The 17589-nt window shown below is 37.8% G+C and overlaps 1 protein-coding gene across 1 annotated transcript; it reads right to left on the bottom strand.

Annotated features, from left to right (window-relative positions):
* Window positions 1–6819: 6819 nt before the first annotated feature.
* Window positions 6820–16037, bottom strand: LOC121368789 (cadherin-23-like). Its single transcript, XM_041493537.1, has 7 exons — window positions 15845–16037; window positions 14313–14563; window positions 13234–13420; window positions 10820–11416; window positions 9538–9667; window positions 8891–8967; window positions 6820–7285 (listed from the first exon to the last, which is right to left on the bottom strand). Exons 1-7 carry the CDS (start codon window positions 16035–16037, stop codon window positions 7179–7181), a joined length of 1542 nt encoding a protein of 513 aa, XP_041349471.1. The 3' UTR covers window positions 6820–7178.
* Between the last annotated feature and the right edge of the window lie 1552 nt (window positions 16038–17589).

Raw genomic sequence — 17589 nt, 5'->3', positions numbered from 1 at the left:
TATCGTTATGACGCCGACTTCTTAATTAAAAAGTTAATTTTATAATAGGTAAAGGACAAAAAAGAAGAAAAAAAGGAGAAGAAAACAAAAAGTTCAATATCAGATCTGTTGCATTTTTAATAAAGGCTATTTCAATATTATTAAGTGGATTTTTAAAAATATATATTAAGAAAACCAAGTAAAGGGAGATAGATGAGAAAGATTAATGACAGTGTGATGGAATTTGAACCACTGTCGTAAGCTTGATTGCCAAGCAACTTATTCACTGGACCACAAAGATCGCTGAATATATTTTCTAACTTAGAATATCAGTCTCTGCGCACTCGGGACTATCAGCTGTCAATCAAAACATTGAAAGTGTACAAATAACCATGCAAAAAGAGAAAGAAAGAAAGAAAGAAAGAAAGAAAGAAATGTTTTATTTAACGACGCAATCAACACATTTTATTTACGGTTATATGGCGTCAGATATATGGTTAAGGACCACACAGATATTGAGAGAGAAAACCCGCTGTCGCCGCTTGTGAAGATGATTTTTGTTTTTTGTTTAACGACAGCATTAGAGCAGACTGATTTATTTATCAACGGCTATTGGATGTCTAACGTTAAGGACAACACAGATATTGAGGAAGGAAACCCGCTGTCGCCACTTCATGGGCTACTCTTTTTGATTAGCAGCAAGGGATCTTTTATATGCACCATCCCACAGACAGGGTAGTACATATCACGGCCTTTGATACACCAGTCTTGGTGCACTGGCTGGAACGAGAAATAGCCCAATGAGCCCACAGACGGGGATCGATCCCAGACCGACCGCGCATCGAGCGAGCGCTTTACCACTGGGCTACGTCCCGCCAAATAACCATGCATACCACTCGTCTGTTTACGTGGTAATTTTAACTTAGCATACGGCGGCAAACACTGTTGATGAAGTAAAAGTATAAAGAAAACGTTTTACATGTTATTGGCAATACAACGTATATCGTAAAATAGATTTAAACTGTACGATTCAAAGTTAATACGTTTATTATAAAGTTAAAGTTTAAAGGCGCAGACCCTAGTTTCAACCCGTAAACAATGGACACTAAGTTTAGTTAATTTACAAACCTGTAACTCATTTGGATAAAGTTACAACAGAGTGAAAGAAGAGTCTGTGACGTTAAAACGAGAAATATCAATAAACCGCTACTTCTCAGACGCACATGCGTTTTTAAAAATATGAAAAATGCTATTTTTGGTATTACAAACATCAGAATGACCAGAAACACTTCGGTTGTACGGAAATGGATAATCTAAAATGTAGGTGATGTTTGATTTCAGTGATCATAAACAGCTGTAATAGTGAAACATATGCTGTAGTGTTTAAAAACTAGGGTCTGTCCTTTTAAAGCAGAAACATCAACTTTGAGTTAAAGTTACGAAAGTAAAGTTTGTTTTATTTAACGACGCCACTAGAGCACATTGATTTTTATCTTATCATCAGCTATTGGATGTCAAACATATGGTTATTCTGACACTGCTTTTTTTTAGAGGAAACTCGCTGTCGCCACATAGGCTACTCTTTACCGACAGGCAGCAAGGGATCTTTTATTTGCGCTTTCCACAGGAAGGATAGCACAAACCATGACCTTTGTTGAACCAGTTATGGATCACTGGTCAGTGCAAGTGGTTTACACCTACTCATTGAGCCTTGCGGAGCACTCACTCAGGATTTGAAGTTGGTATCTGGATTAAAAATTATATGCCTCGACTGGGATCCGAACCCAGTACCTACCAGCCTGAAGACCGATGGCCTAACCACGACGCCACCAAGGCCGGTTTAAAGTTACGAGTGGTATGCATTATTAATATTGCACACTTTTGATGGGGGTTTTTTAATTGACAGTAGAGAGCCCCAAGTTCACCAGCATGAGTGTCTATGGGCTGTCAGTCAAAACACTAAAAGCGTACAATAACCAGTTTATGGTGTAACTATATGACGTTGCATGACGCGATAAGGTTTGGCTCATAAAAGAATTGTTGTTTCCGGTAACGTGCCGAAAAAACCCCCATCAACAAAAGGCATGGTAGGTCGTATACCCCCACCCCACCCCACACTTTTCACTACATCCACCACAACGAGTCCAAATAAAATGTTGTGTATGTACTCTTTTCACCTACATATTAGTAACCATTGAAGAGATAAATAAATAAATAAATAAATAAATAACTAGAGATAAATAAATAAATAATAATAATAATACATAAAAAATGGGGTAGAGATAAATAAATAAATAAATAAATAATAATAATAATAATAATAATAATAATAATAATAATAATAATAATATAAATAATAATAATAATACATTAAAAAAATAAGGTCGAGTTCCCCAAAACACACATTTCAAAAACAATTTCTCGGAGCATTAGGAGCGGATGCAGGATTTTACCAGTGCAGCGTTTAAAAAAACAAACAAAAAACACCTACAAAATTTATCCTCAACGCCCCATTTCCCCTGGATCCCCGCCTGGGCAACAGATACCCTCTAAACCCCTGCATTATATTGTTTAATATTGTCCCTCTTGGATCAGATTTATTAACTGCTAAGTGGTAGCATTCTCCGAATTTTTTTCTCGTCACCGCCAATGCACCACAACTGGTGTAACAAATGCCATGGTATGTACTATCCTGTCTATGGGATGATGCATATAAAAAAATCCCTTGCTACTAATGGAAAAATGTAGCGGGTTTCCTCTCTACGACCGTGTCAAAATGACTATATGTTTGACATCCAATTAGCCAATGATTAATAAATCAATGTGCTCTAGTGGTGTCGTTAAACAAAACAAACTTTCCAATAGACAACAGGGATCCCAGTATGCACATTAACAGTCGTAAACGCCCGCATCCTGCTTTATTGCACGCCCTTGGTTATACATTCCTTTACATTTAGCCTAACTGCAAGACCTCGTCAAACTCGGGGCAGGACGTAGCGCTCGCTTGATGCGCGGTCGGTCTGGGATCGATCGCCGTCGGTGGGCCCATTGGGTTATTTCTCGTTCCAGCCAGTGCACCACGACTAGTATGCCAAAGGCCGTGGTATGTGTTATCCTGTCTGTGGGATAATGCATATAAAAGATCCCTTGCAATTAATCGAAAAAGAGTAGCCCATGAAGTGGCGACTGCGGGTTTCCTCTCTCAATATCTGTGTGGTCCTTAACCATATGTCCAACGCCATATAACCTTAAATAAAATGTGTTGAGTGCGTCGTTAAATAAAACATTTCCTTCGTCAAACTCGGCTGGAATGTTGTCGGCGTTTTCTGCGATGGACAATCGCTCGTTGTTCAAATGCCATGTTTAGTGACGAATCCAGGTTTAATCTTGACTTCACCGACGGTCGTGTAATGGTTTGGAGCACGCTACCATAAGGCTGCTATGGTACCTCATGTTCGGTATTGGACGTGGGTCAATAGTGGTGTGGGGTGGCATCACCATGACACGCAGAACAGATCTCCACCTTTATCAAGGGAGAGTCACAGGTCTGTATTGAGACAACATCACGAATCGTCATGTACTACCATTTGCTCGTCGTTATGGCGCAGGATTTGTGTTTCAGGATGACAATGCCAGAGCTTACCGTGTAGGTGTTGTCACAGATCACCTACAGAAACATGAAATCCAGACCATACCTTGGCCAGCAAGGTTCCCTGACCTTTCCACCCATAGAACACGTGTGGGATATCCTTGGTAGACGTATCCAGCAACGACAATAACCACCACTTACGCTGATATTCATAGGGCCAAACAAAATAATATTTAGGGTTCCGATTACATAAGCCAGACAAATTAGTGTAGGTAGGTAGATACTAAGTCATGATGTATTTGTGGAACGTTGCAAACACAACTTATTATTATTATTATTTATTTATTTTATTATTATTATTTTTTTAATTATTATTTTTTTTTTTTTTTTTTGGGGGGGAGGGGGGCTACTTCCATTGACTAGACTATATAGTGCTTGGTCAAACATGAGCTACATTCTCAACCATACAATGTCATATTATATGGTTGAGAATGTAGCTCATGTGATACTGAATGTTTATTCACGGTCACGTCTATGACACGCCTTACAAAATGTAGTAGATGGCGAATTTTTAAAATATGCCTAGAAAAGAGTTTTAAAATCATTTTGTATTACAGCCAGGCATCCATCATGGATATTTCTCTCTCCAGCCAGTGCACCACGACTGGTACATCAAAGGCCGTGGTATGTGCTATCCTGTCTATGGGATGGTGCATATTAAAAATCCATTGATGCTAATCGAAAAAGAGTAGCCCATGAAGTGGCGACAGCGTGTTTCCTCACTCAATATCTGTGTGGTCCTTAACCATATGTCTGACGCCATATAACCGTAAATAAAATGTGTTGAGTGCGTCCTTAAATAAATAATTTCCTTCCTTCCATCATGGATAGTTCAGGTATTTCCTAACTATATTTGTTGACCTATTGTATGATTTTGAGAATGTTATTTTCGGCTTTCGCCCCTCTACTAAAGGGGTAATTCAAGTTTTAACAACTTACGAGCTCCTATCCCATAACATGGGCAACAAACACAATGTGAGTTCAGTGAAGTAAAAACAAACATGATATTAAAGAGATATTATTTACTTATACAATATAGCACGTGCCACGTAGTTACTTAGGACAATAATAATAATAATAATAATAATAATAATAATAATAATAATGGTAATAATAACATTAATAATAGTAGTAGTAGTGGGTAGTAGTCGTCGTCGTGGTGTTGGTTGTAGTAGTAGTAGTTGCTGTTGTAGTAGTGGTGGTGATAACAAAACATTTAAGCATCTATATACTACATTTTACTCGTATGACAGAATATAAAATTTTCAAATATTGTTTCTTTGTTTTTTCACTGTCACTTCACGTGTCAGCGGGGCGGGACGTAGCTCAGTGGTACAGCGCTCGCTTGATGCACGGTCGGTCTGGGATCGATCCCCGTCGGTGGGCCTATTGGACTATTTATCGTTCCAGCCAGTGCACCACGACTGGTATATCAAAGGCCGTGGTATGTGCTATCATGTCTATGGGAAGAGTAGCTCATGAAGTGGCTACAGCGGGTTTCCTCTCTATATATCAGTGTGGTCCTTAACTATATTTCCGACGTAATATAACCGTAAATAAAATGTGTTAAGTGCGTCGTTAAATAAAACATTTCCTTCCTCCCTTCGCTCGTCAGCAACATCCAGTGGTTTCTTCAGGTCTGACGCATACCCCATTTCTATGAATGACTTGATGAGAGATAGGTCTAGGATCGAGCCACCTAGGTGGGCCCATTGGGCTATTTCTTCTCCCAGTGCATCACGGCTGGTATATCGAAAGCCGTGGCATATGATACTAGTATGCTCTCTATGACTGTCAGAATGACCAAATGTTTGACATCCAATAGCCGATGATTAATAAATCAATGTGCTCTAGTGGTGTCGTTAAACAAAAGAGGGGGCGGGACTTAGCTCGGTAGTACAATGCTCGCCTGATGCGCGATCGATCTAGGGTCGATTCCCGTCGGTGGGCCCATTGGGCTATTTCTCGTCCCAGCCAGTGCTCCACAACTGGTGTAACAAAGGCTGTGGTATGTACTATCCTGTCTTTGGCATGGTGCATATAAAAGATCCCTTGCTACTAATCGAAAAAAAGTAGACCATGAAGTTGCAACAGCGGGTTTCCTCTCTCAATATCTGTGTGGTCCTTAACCATATGTTCGACGCCATATAACCGTAAATAAAATGTGTTAAGTGCGTCGTTAAATAAAACATTTCCTTCCTCCCTTCGCTTGTCAGCAACATCCAGTGGTTTCTTCAGGTCTGACGCATACCCCATTTCTATGAATGACTTGATGAGAGATAGGTCTAGGATCGAGCCACCTAGGTGGGCCCATTGGGCTATTTCTTCTCCCAGTGCATCACGGCTGGTATATCGAAAGCCGTGGCATATGATACTAGTATGCTCTCTATGACTGTCAGAATGACCAAATGTTTGACATCCAATAGCCGATGATTAATAAATCAATGTGCTCTAGTGGTGTCGTTAAACAAAAGAGGGGGCGGGACCTAGCTCGGTAGTACAATGCTCGCCTGATGCGCGATCGATCTAGGGTCGATTCCCGTCGGTGGGCCCATTGGGCTATTTCTCGTCCCAGCCAGTGCTCCACAACTGGTGTAACAAAGGCTGTGGTATGTACTATCCTGTCTTTGGCATGGTGCATATAAAAGATCCCTTGCTACTAATCGAAAAAAAGTAGACCATGAAGTTGCAACAACGGGTTTCCTCTCTCAATATCTGTGTGGTCCTTAACCATATGTTCGACGCCATATAACCGTAAATAAAATGTGTTGAGTGCGTCGTAAAATTAAACATTTCCTCCTTCTTAAACAAAACAAACTTTAACTTTATACTGTATGTGGCTTTTTTGACATTTGTGTTTGTACTACATTCTGCATTTTTCTGTTAATGTTACATCAGCATCGAAGAGCCTTTCGCAGTTTTTATATGAATCAAAGAGTTTTTCTATAAGCCGGCTAGTGATAATATATAGGTTTGTTATATGTCTCACAAATAGTCAGTGTCATTCATTGTGTAGTTGTAACGTGGATATTTTACGTCCAGTAATATTACATTCATAACATATTAAAAACATGCTGCAGCCAAAATACGGTAATGTAAAATATTTTTTAATTTTACACTCCTCTTTCCAAAATCCTTATAAAATTTAAATTTTTTCTTTCCAAAATCTTTCTAAAATGTACACCTTTCTTTCCAAAATCTTTCTGAAATTTACACTTCTGTTTCCAAACTCTTTAATAAAATTTACACTTCTGTTTCCAAACTCTTTATAAAATTTACACTTTTCGTTTCAAAATCTTTATACAATTTACACTTCTGTTTCAAAAATCTTTATAAAATGTACGCTTTTGTTTCCAAAATATTTCTCAAATATCAACACGTTTGTTTCCAAAATCTGACTTCAATCTATCAATGACGCACAATCTCCATGAACTGCTGACATCAGGCTGTTGGATATTAATGAAAACAAGTGATTACGCTTGTATTACAAGTAGAATTACGTTGTAGTCAAACAGATAACGTAACAACAGTGGTATTGTATACTGTCAAATCAGGCAAGTGATTCTAATTTTAGATCTGATAATATTCCACCAGCTCGGGTATCAACAGGTGCCACGTGACTAGCAGGTAGTTCCGGTAAACCATTTTTAATCCATGCTGCAACGAAAAACATTTTCATTAAAAACATCACCTCAACACCTTTTAACGTGACAGACCCTGGGTTTTAAACACTAAGGAATATTTTTCACTATTAGAGCCATTTAAGATCACTGAAATCAAACATTACATATATTTTATCGTTTAGATTATCAATGTCTGTACAACAGAGATGTTTTTGGTCATCCTGGTGTTTCTAATACCACAACATGCGTTTTTCATATTTTTACAAACGCACGTGCGTCTGAGAAGTAACCGTTATGAAGACGTGCTCTAGTCAATTTTTTAAAGGGTATTTCCCTATTTCAACGCCACAGACTCTTGTTTCACTCCTACATACCAAAACAAACAAAACAAACAAACACTTTATTACGTCATTGGTCATATTACATGACATGGTGAAGAAAATATTTGTCAGACATAAAAAATGTAATACTCGAGGGATATGGTAGTTTCCTGCAACACACTTTTTAAATTTTAAAAAGTTGTTTTAAAAATAATTCTTACAAACTGAGATAGGTTTCTTAATACTGGGAAAACCTTTATTATTAAACAGTTCGTGAACTTTTAGAATATTTGGCATGAACATTTTTTTTATTTAATATATTTATTGCGAGTATCGAAAAAAAAAATGGACAGATAAAAAGATAATGATACATTTTGGTTACAAAGGGTACATTTCCTTTCTTCTAGTGGTCTATTTTCACACCTTCCCTTTTTAACAGGGAGATGATGGTTACCTAATCTCAATTTTGCAATAGGTATTGATAGTCGCTTAGGCAACAAGAGTAGATAATTTCTGAATTAAAATTATATTTAATATACGATAAAAGAGCGATTTGGGGGAATTGGATACTAAAGCGTGCCAGTTTTGAAAAAAATTATCAGATATTCTTTGTTTGATAATCGATTTAACAGATTGAGATAACCATAAGTACTTAAAGGGACAGACCCTAGTTTTTAAACACTAAGGCATATTTTTCACCTAAACCCATAACAATGGACACTAAGTTTGGTTAATTTACAAACCTGTAACAAATTTGGATACAATAGAGTCTGTGACGTTGAAATACCCTTAAAAATTGACTAAAATGCGATTCAATAGTCATTACTTCCCAGACGCACGTGCGTTTTTAAAAATATGAAAAATGCATTATGTGGTATTAGAAACACCAGGATGACCAGAAACACTTCGGTTGTACGGAAATGGATAATCTAAACAATAAAATATAAGTAATGTTTGATTTTAGTGATCATAAACGGCTCTAATAGTGAACAATATGCCTTAGTGTTTAAAAACTAGGGTATGTCCCTTTAAGTCCCAAATCCACAACAACACACCAAATGGAGACTCAACCATTTGTTGCAAATCTTATCCATCAACTAAAACCTGATATGATGAATTAATGTTTTGACAACATCATGACTGCTCCCATTACTCAATATCAGACGATTCGCCGCAAGGAGGACTGCTACCTTTCAGGGTCAGACATGGTCGATACATCTTTCTTACATTGTCTGTGGAAGGACCGCTACTCCCAAACGCTGGTTAAATGTGTTGAGTGCGTCGTTAAATAAAACATTTCCTTCCTTCGTTCTACTTACCAGGTTTCAACTTAGAGTCCTCATCACTCTGAATGACTGGTGTCGTTAGTCTTGACATCTGTTTGAACAACGAGGGGCTGAAAATGCACATTTTAATATTAATTTGATTTTATTCACATAAGGTGTACTTTAACAAAGTAATGCTCTGAAAGGGAGCAATAGTGTTTGCGTTATAAAACATAAGCAATTGTGAGGTGAGCTTTGGAGTTTGCTAACGAACATCCTTTGGCAATCTTTCTGTTTTTTTGTTTTCTTTGTAGTTCTTCTCCTTGAATTTTTAAATATTAGCCATAAACTGTTCTAGTTCATTGTAAATTCTAACCCCTTTAAAAAATTCTGGCGAGGTCACTAGAAAGACGAGTATGTCTTTTTGTTACTAGTGATACATGAAGTAATCGTATGTTCAGGAAGGAAAGTGTTCGCGGTTGGTCGCTAGACTGGTTTGTGCGCCTATCAGTAGATGACTGTGATATGATAGAATATGATGGTGCCAGTCAAAAAATATTGTTCGCGAACGCTCGCCCTCTTGAACTCGCTTTGATGCTTCCGAGACAATGTAAAGTATCCATAAAGCAAATAAAGCTATATGATTTTTGTTATTACAAAAGAAAATAAATCGTGACACAGAACTTAAACGAAAAGTGTACCTTTTAATCTTGTTCTTTCTTATTAGTAGGACTCCCATGATTCCCATAGAGACCGCCATAAGACCACAGACTGACCGTAGAGCCCAGTTTTCAACCAGAGGCATCTGTAATACACTGGGACACTCTCTTACTGAAACAACACAACATTTAATACTAACAACAACAGAACTAATAATGTTTGTTTTGTTTAACATCACCACTAGAGCACATTGATTTAGTAATCATCGGCTATTGAATGTTAAATATATGGTCATTGTAACATATAGTCTTAAAGAGGAAACCCGCTATATTTTTTCCATTAATAGCTAGGGTCTTTTATATAAACTATTCAACAGACAGGATAGCACATACCACCGCCTTTGATATACCAGTCGTGGTGCACTGGCTAGGACGAAAAATAGCTCAATGGGCCCACCGACGGGTATCGACCCCAAACCGACCGCGCATCAAGCGAGCGCTTTACCACTGAGCTACGTCCAGCCCAAACAGAACTAATAAGTACACCGAACTGTGAAGTGGAAAGATATTTTTACACAGGTGTAAACGGAATGCAAGTCCGTAGGAATAGTTGTCTGGCCGGACTTAGTCTCAGGTCCTAGGTCTAATATACATTCCTTAGGAATACTGGTCTGACTGCCAGGATATTAAGTCCGGGTCGGACTTGCATTCCTGGACAATCAAAATTTAAGTCCGGTGGTACATATAAAAATAAATTATAAATGTAAACAAAATGAAAAGCAGTTTCCTTTCTGGTTTATTTAATTAACTTGGGATACAATATTTTCCATTTATATCATTTGCAAGAGTATGCACACATTTTGTTGACCTTATTACACGAGCAAAACCAAGATCTTTATTCATTGTGTGTGTGTGTGTGTGTGTGTGTGTGTGTGTGTGTGTGTGTGTGTTTGTGTGTGTGTGTGTATGTATATATATATATCGTTATAGTATGATTTTAGTATTGAAGCATAACGATACAACTACTACAAAATCTTAATATTATTCTTCCTTGTCATCGTACTTCTACATTATGACGGTGATCATAAAATAGTGATCCTAAGACGTGATCTCAATTCCACCGTACTTCTGCAATCTTAAGTAAATTATGCTACTTAGTTTTCAAAGATGGTTCACGTTACCACTGTGATTTCAAAACAGGCATGCTACCATGCGTCCGTAACTATATTATTAATATACTACTTTATCAGTCGTAGAAATTACAACAATTAGCAAATAGATCGCAATGTATATTATTTTAGCTATGACCAATGCAAAACAATACCTGTTGATGTTATATTTGAACAATTATAAACGAATGCTGCTTCTGTTGACGTGGTTGGAAATGCCGTTGTCGTTGTGATGTTGCTAAAAGGACATTTTTCGAATTGGATAACCACAAAGGCCTCTCCCGACTGCACTGGGTTGCCATCATCTGTTGCGACCACCCTCATTATATGAGCCTTCTGTTTGATAGCGTCATTTTCCGCGGGAATTCTCGTAAGAGTTAGCGCGCCAGCGCTGTCATCAATGCTAAACACCGACGACTGTCCCTTTTTGATGGAATATGAAAACGACGACGCGTTATCGGCGTCAGTGACTCCAAAGTCTACTAGAGTTTCTTTCTCTGTCTTGTCGCACGTGACCATTACATCAAATAGAGTTTGGTTAAACTCAGGCCTGTTGTCGTTGGCGTTAGTGATGATCAAACGCAGACGGCCTTCGGTTCTTTTGCTTGGTGACCCGTTGTCTCTAGCAACAACGACTATGTCAATGTATTCTGTCCCTCCCGTGACACTGTCTCTGTCCAAAGCTTTGCCTGTCACCACTTTGCCAGTTATCTCGTTAATGATTAAAGAGTCCAGCATGTTTTTCCCACTATCTGGAAGTAGATATAAAAGTCTTTATTTTAAAATGTTTTCTGTTAAAGGAACATTCCTGAGTTTGCTGCATTGTAAGATGTTTCCGACTAATAAAATATTTCTACGATTAAACTTACATATTAAATATATTTTCTTGTTTAGAATATCAGTGTCTGTATATTTAATGTGTTTCTGGTCGTCTTAATATTTGTAAGAAGCCCAAACTGGATTTTGTCTTCAAATAATTTCGTACGAACGAAAAAATATATTTTAGGAAATAAAAAGAAATTTAACGTAGTACACATATTAGAACGATCAGAAACACGTTTAATGTACAGCCACTAATATATTATGCAGACAAATATATTTGATATGTAATTACAATCGTTAAAAAGTCTCTGTTAGTCGATTACATCTTTAAAATTGCAACAAACTCGGGAATGTCCCTTTAAAAATGTGCATGAATCGATTTATATATGCTACAGCTATACAAGGAATATATAGCCTAGATGCCATGTAAAATGTGTAATTGTAAAATGTAGGGAGAGACCTTAATATAGGCATCGCCTCTTGGTCAATGCCCAACGTCAATACAAATGTTAATGAATATTGTTTAAAACAATTGGCTTAGATATACAGATAAACAGTGTGATACTGACACACGTAGTCTTATGATGTGCACAGATTGTACCATATTTTAAGTATGTCTACCTTACTGTTTTTGTCTTTTCACTCGCCAGCATTATTTAATATACATGTGTACAGATTAATGTTGGTATTACCTTAATACAAATATTTTTAAAAATGACAGTTATATCTATTCAAAGAACAAACAGTTCATCCGAATTCACATATCACACACGAAACAAAACCCCCATTTGAAACTCATAACTGTCTATAGCATCAATACAAGATTTATTTCTCGTTCCAGCCACTGTTCCACAACTGGTGTAACAAAGGCCGTGGTGTGTACTATCTTGTCTGTGGGATGGTGAGTACAAAAGATCCCTTACTGCTAATCGAGAAGAGTAGCCCATGACGTGGCGACAACAGGTTTCCTCTCTCAATATCTGTGTGGTCGTCAACCATAAGTCATATAACCGTAAATAAAAGGTGTCGAGAGCGTCGTTAAATAAAACATTTCCTTCCTTCCAGTACAAAATTTGTCACATTTTAAAAATAGTTTTATTAACTTCAAAAATAGGTAACACGTAAGGGCTAATTCCAGTGTAACTAAATGGGATCTCAATGTCATTTAAAATTTTACTAATTGAATATCTTACTGTGCATTTAAACAGCATAAACATTTAAAACCTTGTCACATTAAATCCAGACCTGAAAGGAACTGCGAGAGTCTCTTGCCAATGGACTACATAACCCTATACTCATGGTCATGGTCATAGTGTTTTACGTGCACATTCAGAACAAGCTGTTGTAGCGCACGCCTGTCATGGGCGCAGATGCTGGCCTTGGCCGACTCCTCCGTCCAAGACAGGAAAAGGGTTGGGGTGGGTGGGAGAGCGGACCGCCCGCGCTGGCATGTGCAAAGGAGTACCAACAGCTCGACCGGGGTCGGTAGCGGGCAGAGGCAGTTTTGGTGCTATTGAATTTTGAATACCCTGTAGGATTTAAAGTCAAGTCGAAAAGGAAATATGACGCAGTTTTTATGAAGGAATTTGAGAGCATTTTTAAACGGTTCAGTGAAAGGTAAAAAGGAAGCTACATGTGATTTTGAACTTATTATGCCGAGAGTAGCTCGTTATTGGAACCTAGCCTATCGACATAACTCTAAGTCCACTTCAGCTTAGAGCAAGTAGAATAAGTTTGAATACCTCACCTGACACGACGGACTGAATGCTGTACCGGATTTCACCATCTGCCCCCATGTCTTTGTCGCGTGCAGAGAATGTTGTGACACTTGTTCCTGGTTGGCTAATTTCTGACAAACTCTGAGAAGGGAATGTTCCATTCTGCCCACCTCCAGGTGACACCCAAACTGGCGCGAACTCGTTTGCTGGTAATATCTGTAAGAAATGTGTATGAATTGTATATCAAAGCCCGCGGTATGTTCCTATCTGTATATAAGAAGGCGCACATACATGATTCCCAGGCAAACTGGAGAAGCAATGTTTTATGCGTTAGAAATATCAAATGTTTGACATTTGATGATTAATTAATATAAATCTGCTCTAATGGTGTTGCTAAGCAAAACAAACTTACTGAGTTATATGGACAATAGAGGTGGCCGTGTAAAGGCAGAGACTCTGTTTACCGGAAGTGTTACTGTTAATAGGCCTAGAGGTTGCATAGTACCAAAGAAGAGAGTTCTGTGTGAAAGTTCGAGGTGCACCGTCAAATATTTACGGAGTAAAAACAGCTGTGGGTGTGATTGATAGTAATATGTGACAATGATTATTTGTGCAAATACTATTATTCATTGACAATAAATAAATATACTTTTATTTGTTATACAGTTGTTATGCAGTATATACCAGAAGTTGAAACTAATGCGGGGTACCCCCAAAAATAGAACTGCAAGTTTCAGCAAAAATGACGGTTGCTATTAAAAACATTAATTAAATCTCTTAAATTGTATGTGACCGCCCATGTTCTTGCAGGTAGATTAGATGTGAGGTGCCACACTTTTTATTGCTGTACTTCCTGGGTGTGTTCATATGCTGCTTATATCAGTTTTATTAGTAAACGTTAACATTATCGGCAATAGGAATTTATTTAGTCTATTAGACCCTATAGGTGCCTGCTTAATCGATATTGCTATTTAATCGAGGTGCCTTCATAGAGATTCACGAAAGCAATCACGATTTTGGAAAAATACCCTTTTGACTAGATATGGTTTTGATTAAGAAAGATGGTTTTGTCATTCAGATTCATGAGCAAATTTGATTTTTTATGTACCTTGACTATGATGACCGTGACCCCGGTCCTAGCGACCCCATTCACTGGGTAGTCGATGGCCTCTATGGTGACGGTGTAGGAGAAGTCGCGGTCCCTCATGCTCTCGTAGTCAATCTTCGTCCCGTCCACGTTGAGATCCGACGCCAGGAGCTTGAACACAGAATCTTCGTTGCCCTTCACTATGTTGAGTATGAAGCTGTCATTCGGTTCCTCGTCTATATCCGAACAGTTCAGTGTTCCAATCACCGTATCTGAAAACAAAATTTCATGTTAAAGATACCAACTTGCACTTTCAGAATTTAACATCTTTTATTTATTGAAAGTTCGGGTACAAAACACAGCATTCGACCGTGGCAATTAACAATAGCAATCGTCAATGACATGGAGATTAAAGCGGTGTTTTCAATTTCCTGCAACATTTATTTTGTCGTGGAACTTTTCTTTTATATCACTTTTGTTAATTATTTCTTTCTTGTAATACCGATAAATTAATTACTTTCTTACACATTAACCACACAACTGTCGCTGAGATTGTTTTTCCAGGACATTTATTTATTTCCAGGGTCGAGAATTAGTAATAATTAGTTGTTATATTTACGTTATTCATAAGTTACACTGCTGTCAACAGCATTCAGAAAAAAATTGTGGGTACTCTAGAACTAAAACACTAAACATATGTTGATCAAAATTTGTTATAGTCTGTTCCCATAAAGTTTACTGACATCTTTCTTTTAATTTCAAGAGTAAACATCACCTTGTACATCAAAGAGCCCAATCATGTAAATGCTAAATTAGGTAGAGTATCATTAAATAGATAATTACAAAATATTCACTTGTCAGTTTAATATGAAAGAAATAATCGACGAAAATCAGTTTTATTCTATTTCCGACACTACTATAGTTGATATATTCCACACATCTCATTATTAAACAAATTGCCGACAATGCAGCTTTAATTGACTCTATTTAAGATCGTGTGGTAACATCAGTTTTCAAGCGTTTCACATCCCACATTTAATAGTCCTGACTGGTATTCATATTATTAATTGATGTTTCTTATTTTCAGGGATTTCATAGTTATGTCAAGGCTTTGTTTAATAACATGGATTCTGATTAAACGATGTGCGTAAACGAGCTATGGTCCTATACACGTCCTATTTTAAGAACCCTCGAATCTAAGAGATGGAATTCATGTACCAAATATTTTGATCTTATCAGAATTGAAATTACATCACAAATACATTTTGAAATAACATTATATTTTTAAATGATCGAAATCTATTGTTACAAAATAAAACATATTCGATTACCCTATCAGAATAGAACGTCTGTTGTTATTAATACTAGTATTCATTATACTTGCGATTGTGACTGTAACAAATTGAATGGATCATACTTTGGTACATGCCTGTGATGCTAATACCCTAATACTACCTAACACAAACTAGTAAAACTTTTCTCACATGCCTCCAAAATGTTTTAAACAGTATATTTGCAACATATTCTTTTGTAACATTCTGTCTGTTACATACTTATTGTTCCGTTTTCTGTGATGTTCATTCTGCTGATAGGAGACGAACATGTCGGTGCGTTGTCGTTGATGTCGCTCACTGTCACGTTGAACGAGGTGTTAGCCTGGAGACCACCCCTGTCTGTTACCGCCAGCTCCAGATTCAAAACCTTGACCTTTGCTGTATCACAATCTATTCTTTTAGCGATAGTCATCTGGCCTGTGGCTGGATCGATATTCACATATTGGAAATCAGTGCCTGAAAGAGATTTTCAAACAGCAAAATAATAATAAGGTTTACAAATAAAGAAAAGGAATATTTGTTTAGAAGTTTTGTTTTGTTTAACGACACTACTAGAGCACTGATTTATTAACCATCGGCTATTAGATGTCAAATGTATGGTCATTTTGACATAGTCTAAGAGAGGAAACCCGCTACATTTTTTTCCATTAGTAGCTAGGGATCTTTTATATGCACCATCTCACAGACAGGACAGCACATATCACGGCCTTTGATATACTAGTCGTGGTGCGCTGGCTGAAACGAGAAATAGCCCAATGGGCCGCGCATCACGCGAGCGCTTTACCACTGGACTACGTCCCGCCCCGAATGTTTTTCTCGAAAATATGTAACTGTCTTTCACAAATGGGGCGGGACGTAGTCCAGTGGTAAAGCGTTCGCGCGATGTGCGGTCGGGATTGATCCCCGTTAGTGGGCCCACGACTGGCATATCAAAGGCCGTGGTATGCACTACCCTGTCTGTGAGATGATGTATATAAAAGATCCCTTGCTGCTAATCGAAAAGAGTAGCCCATGAAGTGGCGACAGCGGGTTACCTCTCTCAATATCTGTGTGGTCCTCAACCATAAGTCCGACGCCATATAACCGTAAATAAAACGTGTTGTGTGCGTCGTTAAATAAAACATTTCCTTCCTGTCTTTCACAAAATCCCATGGTATGTATTGTCATGAGGACCACATTTAGTGGGATCAGAGGTTGGTGTTGGGCCAATTGTTCCCCAAGAAAAAATACACATTTTTAATTTAGAAGTGAATTTTTTGTCTTCCTGGAGAAGAACCTCTGTTACTGTTGCCTTATTTTTGTTTTGTATTGACACTCCATTTATATGTAGCTAGTTATAGCCCAGGGCCCCGTTCCACGAAGCAATCTTAGCCCTAAGATCAACTTAAGTGCATAGGGTAGCTATGCGCCTACGGTAATCTTATGGCTAAGATCGCTTCGTGGAACGGGGCCCTGGTCATATTTGTCGAAATTTTTTTTTATATTTGACTGAATAAGCTAATGCAAAATGTCAATATGGAAGCAAAGGATACATTTTTGTGTAACCTTAATGTTGATTAATCTTGTCCTAGGATGTCATAAAAATACACAGTCCTTTTTTGTCTATATCTATTACAGTATTACATATCGTATAAATGATGTGTTATAAGTCAACATGTATGATGACAACACTCAAGATATAATTAAATGTTTTTAATGACTGCTTTCTTCATTAAATCATCTACTTTTGCACTCCTAGGTACCCACGCCTGGCAAACATGACAATAGTTGTATTGAAGATAGACTATCACATATCCGATTAAGTATTACCTTGCAATGAATATTCTAGTTGGTCATCCGGGTCCCTGTCGGTCACGTTAAAGACCGTAATCACAGTGCCTGTGAGTAATTCTTCAGGGATAGTTGCGTTATCAAAAACTGTCACCACCGGTACCTCGTCAAACTTGTTCTCCACCTGAATGTTC

This window comes from Gigantopelta aegis, chromosome 3 (genome assembly GCF_016097555.1).
Source record: "Gigantopelta aegis isolate Gae_Host chromosome 3, Gae_host_genome, whole genome shotgun sequence".
In the NCBI taxonomy this organism is placed as follows: Eukaryota; Metazoa; Mollusca; class Gastropoda; order Neomphalida; family Peltospiridae; genus Gigantopelta; species Gigantopelta aegis.
This window is presented reverse-complemented; position numbering and strand designations above follow the sequence as displayed.